Here is a 3,127-nt window from a genome sequence, read left to right on the forward strand (position 1 = left end):
TGGTTTTCCAAACGTTGCTCAAATATTATGAAATCCCATAGATAATCTTATAAATTCATAAATTGGCAAATGAACCAAGCTGAAAATAGAACAATGACAAAACATTAATAATGTGACAAGTCATAGTATTTAAATTAATCATTACGTCTCAAGTATAAAAGTAGAGATATAACACAATGTGATGCAATTTGTGTAGTATATATAATTCGAAGTATAACCAGGTAAGCGTATTTCAGAAATTTTTAGCATTTAGCATCTTGAATAAGCTTTATTTCGAAAGTAAAAGAATAGTCTGTTAGATCATTTGATATGGGTTTAACAAATTTTTTTTAAATATGTCTGTTAAAGTTACATTTCATGTTAAAGTTACATTTCATAGTTGCGTTCAACTTGATATTTCTTGAAAACTAAGGAATTCTATAAACCATATAGGTTCAACTTATATATTATTTACCACAGTAAAGTATTCTTGGGGAAAATTGGTCAAATATTGCAAAATAATGGAAAACACCTGGGTGTCACTAATGGGACGTGTACGTCTATTTCATATGCAATTTAATTTCGGTATGAAAGTCGGGAGATTTTTCATCAATCTTATTTTAATAATACCCAAAACATTAAATTTTAATGATTGTTCCTGTGTAAACTCTTGGTATTTCCACTTTTTGATGCGCTAAAATAGCACAGCTTTCCCGTTTTGTTTTAAATAATATTTACAACATTTACAACATATACATATCATTAAAATTAAATACTTCGTCATATTCCAGCAAGTGCTTGTATCATATTCGATGGATTGTTACTCTCCAATAATTTATTTAAGCAGTGAAGTGTTACTTTAGGTAATGACGCTAAATAAACTTGGATTCTCTACTAGCACTGTCATTTTCTCCGTACAAATGTGACATCCTCTCTAATCAGAGGTTTAATAGAAATTAATCTATACGTATTGTTGTCATTAGGATTTCCCTGTTGAACATTCGCCTAGAATGTTAATCTCACCCATGACTTTTCTACTGAAGGATGTTTTGCTCTTTTTACTATATATAGCGTTTATACCTTTGAGTTTATACTACACGTTTTTTGCTGATACGATTTTAATTTTATTGCAGAAACTGAACACAGAGCAAATGAATGTTATAATGAAAGTTTGTGAACTTCAAAGGAGTAGAAAGAGACAAGAGTCCGACAGACTTATATCTGGTATACCTTGCTGTGAAAGTTTACATAACAAATGGTTTTTCAACGTCATTGTTTTCTTGACAATAGTTGTTTTTGATGCAGCGGACCTTATCAGCGACTGGTTGCTATATAAGGATATTGCTGGTATTGAGAAAGGCTTGGTTTACGGCCCGCCTGGAGAATCCCTCTGCTGCGCACTTCTTGCCTTTTGCATCATAGGTACCATAACCATAACGTTCGAAACGTTAAATTTATGGTCGGAAATATTTCGTGATAACCCCTTTATCAATGTTGACATACCATCACTTATTACAGTATGGATAGAAGATGTGCCACAGATAACAATCAACGTCTATCTTGTTGCCTGCCGTGAAGAAGCCATCAGTTACTTTCAACTTGTTAAAGCTTCTATGATACTAATTTGTACTATCATTAAATTTGTTATCTATTTGACTCTGTTCTGCCGCAAAAGGTCCCAGAAACATAACACATCGACAAGTCTAGTAGTTTGTAGAGTTATCATGATGATAGGATTGTTAATAACATTTGCCGGTGCTGTTGTAGTCTTCTGCTTTGCGCAACATGAGCGGGATCGTGACGGAAAATTGCATTTTAAAACCCCGCAGAGTATCTTTGAGGGCAAGTATGATGATGCGAAATATTTCAACAATGTCAGTATATACTTCAGCCATAAACTATTTGATTGGAATGAGAGGGCTACCAGCCCCGCTGAAAAACGAAATCTTCTAAGACTTTTTACAATTGATGATATAAGACAAGAAAACGTTGATAGGACTATTAAGATACAGTATGATCATGTCACTGGGCCATCAAAAGTAGTTATAATAGAAAGTGATGAGAGTGAAAGTATGCGAGTCAATGAGTGCTTTCAGATGGATCGAACTGGAATCAATATTATTACTGGATCTAATTGTACAGCTTATATTACGTCATCAATTAATGAATTTGTGTTTAAATTTCGCTACATTAAACCGTATTCTCCAAAACTTATTTTTGGCGATATAAGGTACAACATTAAAGTCAAATACAGTTCGGTTGCACAGTGTAAATTTCCAGACTTTATTCTAAGTAACAATATTAGCGATCAGTCAAATGGCAAAGAAGCAGCTCTTCACTACTACAGAACCATGAGCAGTCATGATGAGACAAACCACGTGATACATACGTCAGCGACTGATGGAACATTCTACCATTCCGGCAGCATGGAGGACATCAGTGATGTGTGGAAAACTGGTTTTGCACACTGTAAGAGCACGGGAAGTCTTGCACCACATCATGATGTCTCTATTGATGTACCGTGTACCTAAGGTGTTCACGAGTTTTTCATGACACCGGTGCATGCTAATGTTGTATAATTTCACAATTTAAATTTGAAGAAACATTTAGAGGCAAAACTATATGGTGTAATATTCAAGTGTATAATATTCCCTGAGAATGCAAGACAGACATATTAAAATCAAATAAGCAAACAAATGGAAATATCGCAAGCGCTTTGCCCAAGTTAGCATTCATATTTCTCTTAAATTTGTGTGTATATAAAATGTTCTAATGTTAGGTAGGACTGTAATTTTACATCAAATGTTTCATCAATCTGTTAATGTTTTCTATGTGAAGCATATTGTTTGCAAAGAAGGGCTACATGTACATAATGAGAATAATAAAAGAAATCACTACTGTCTGCCTTTTTACCGGTGTTGGATAAATGGATAATAAGATGACTACCATGCTGTGATTTGTGATTTTATGAATGAAAGTGTAAATTGATACGCTACTATGATAAAATAGTGCTTCAAAAAGTAGTTGTTTCATTTTGATTCTTCCATATTTGAAGAATACGATACGCAAGAAAAAGAATATATTACTGGTTGAATGTGAAATATTTTAGCGTTAACTTGCTGAAACAATTACGCTTGAGCCAGATATT

The 3,127-nt window shown here is 33.5% G+C and overlaps 1 protein-coding gene across 1 annotated transcript; it reads left to right on the plus strand.

Annotated features, from left to right (window-relative positions):
- Nucleotides 1-1,115: 1,115 nt before the first annotated feature.
- Nucleotides 1,116-2,877, plus strand: LOC123534525 (uncharacterized). The gene has a single exon (XM_045316811.2). The coding sequence runs from the start codon at nucleotides 1,131-1,133 to the stop codon at nucleotides 2,508-2,510; it is 1,380 nt and encodes a 459-aa protein (XP_045172746.2). The 5' UTR covers nucleotides 1,116-1,130; the 3' UTR covers nucleotides 2,511-2,877.
- Nucleotides 2,878-3,127: the final 250 nt, after the last annotated feature.

Source organism: Mercenaria mercenaria, chromosome 12 (assembly GCF_021730395.1).
Source record: "Mercenaria mercenaria strain notata chromosome 12, MADL_Memer_1, whole genome shotgun sequence".
Lineage (NCBI taxonomy): Eukaryota > Metazoa > Mollusca > Bivalvia > Venerida > Veneridae > Mercenaria > Mercenaria mercenaria.

Excerpts from the sequence above, each read along its gene's own strand:
- LOC123534525 (XM_045316811.2), top strand. The coding sequence starts at position 1,131 with ATGAATGTTATAATGAAAGTTTGTGAACTTCAAAGGAGTAGAAAGAGA.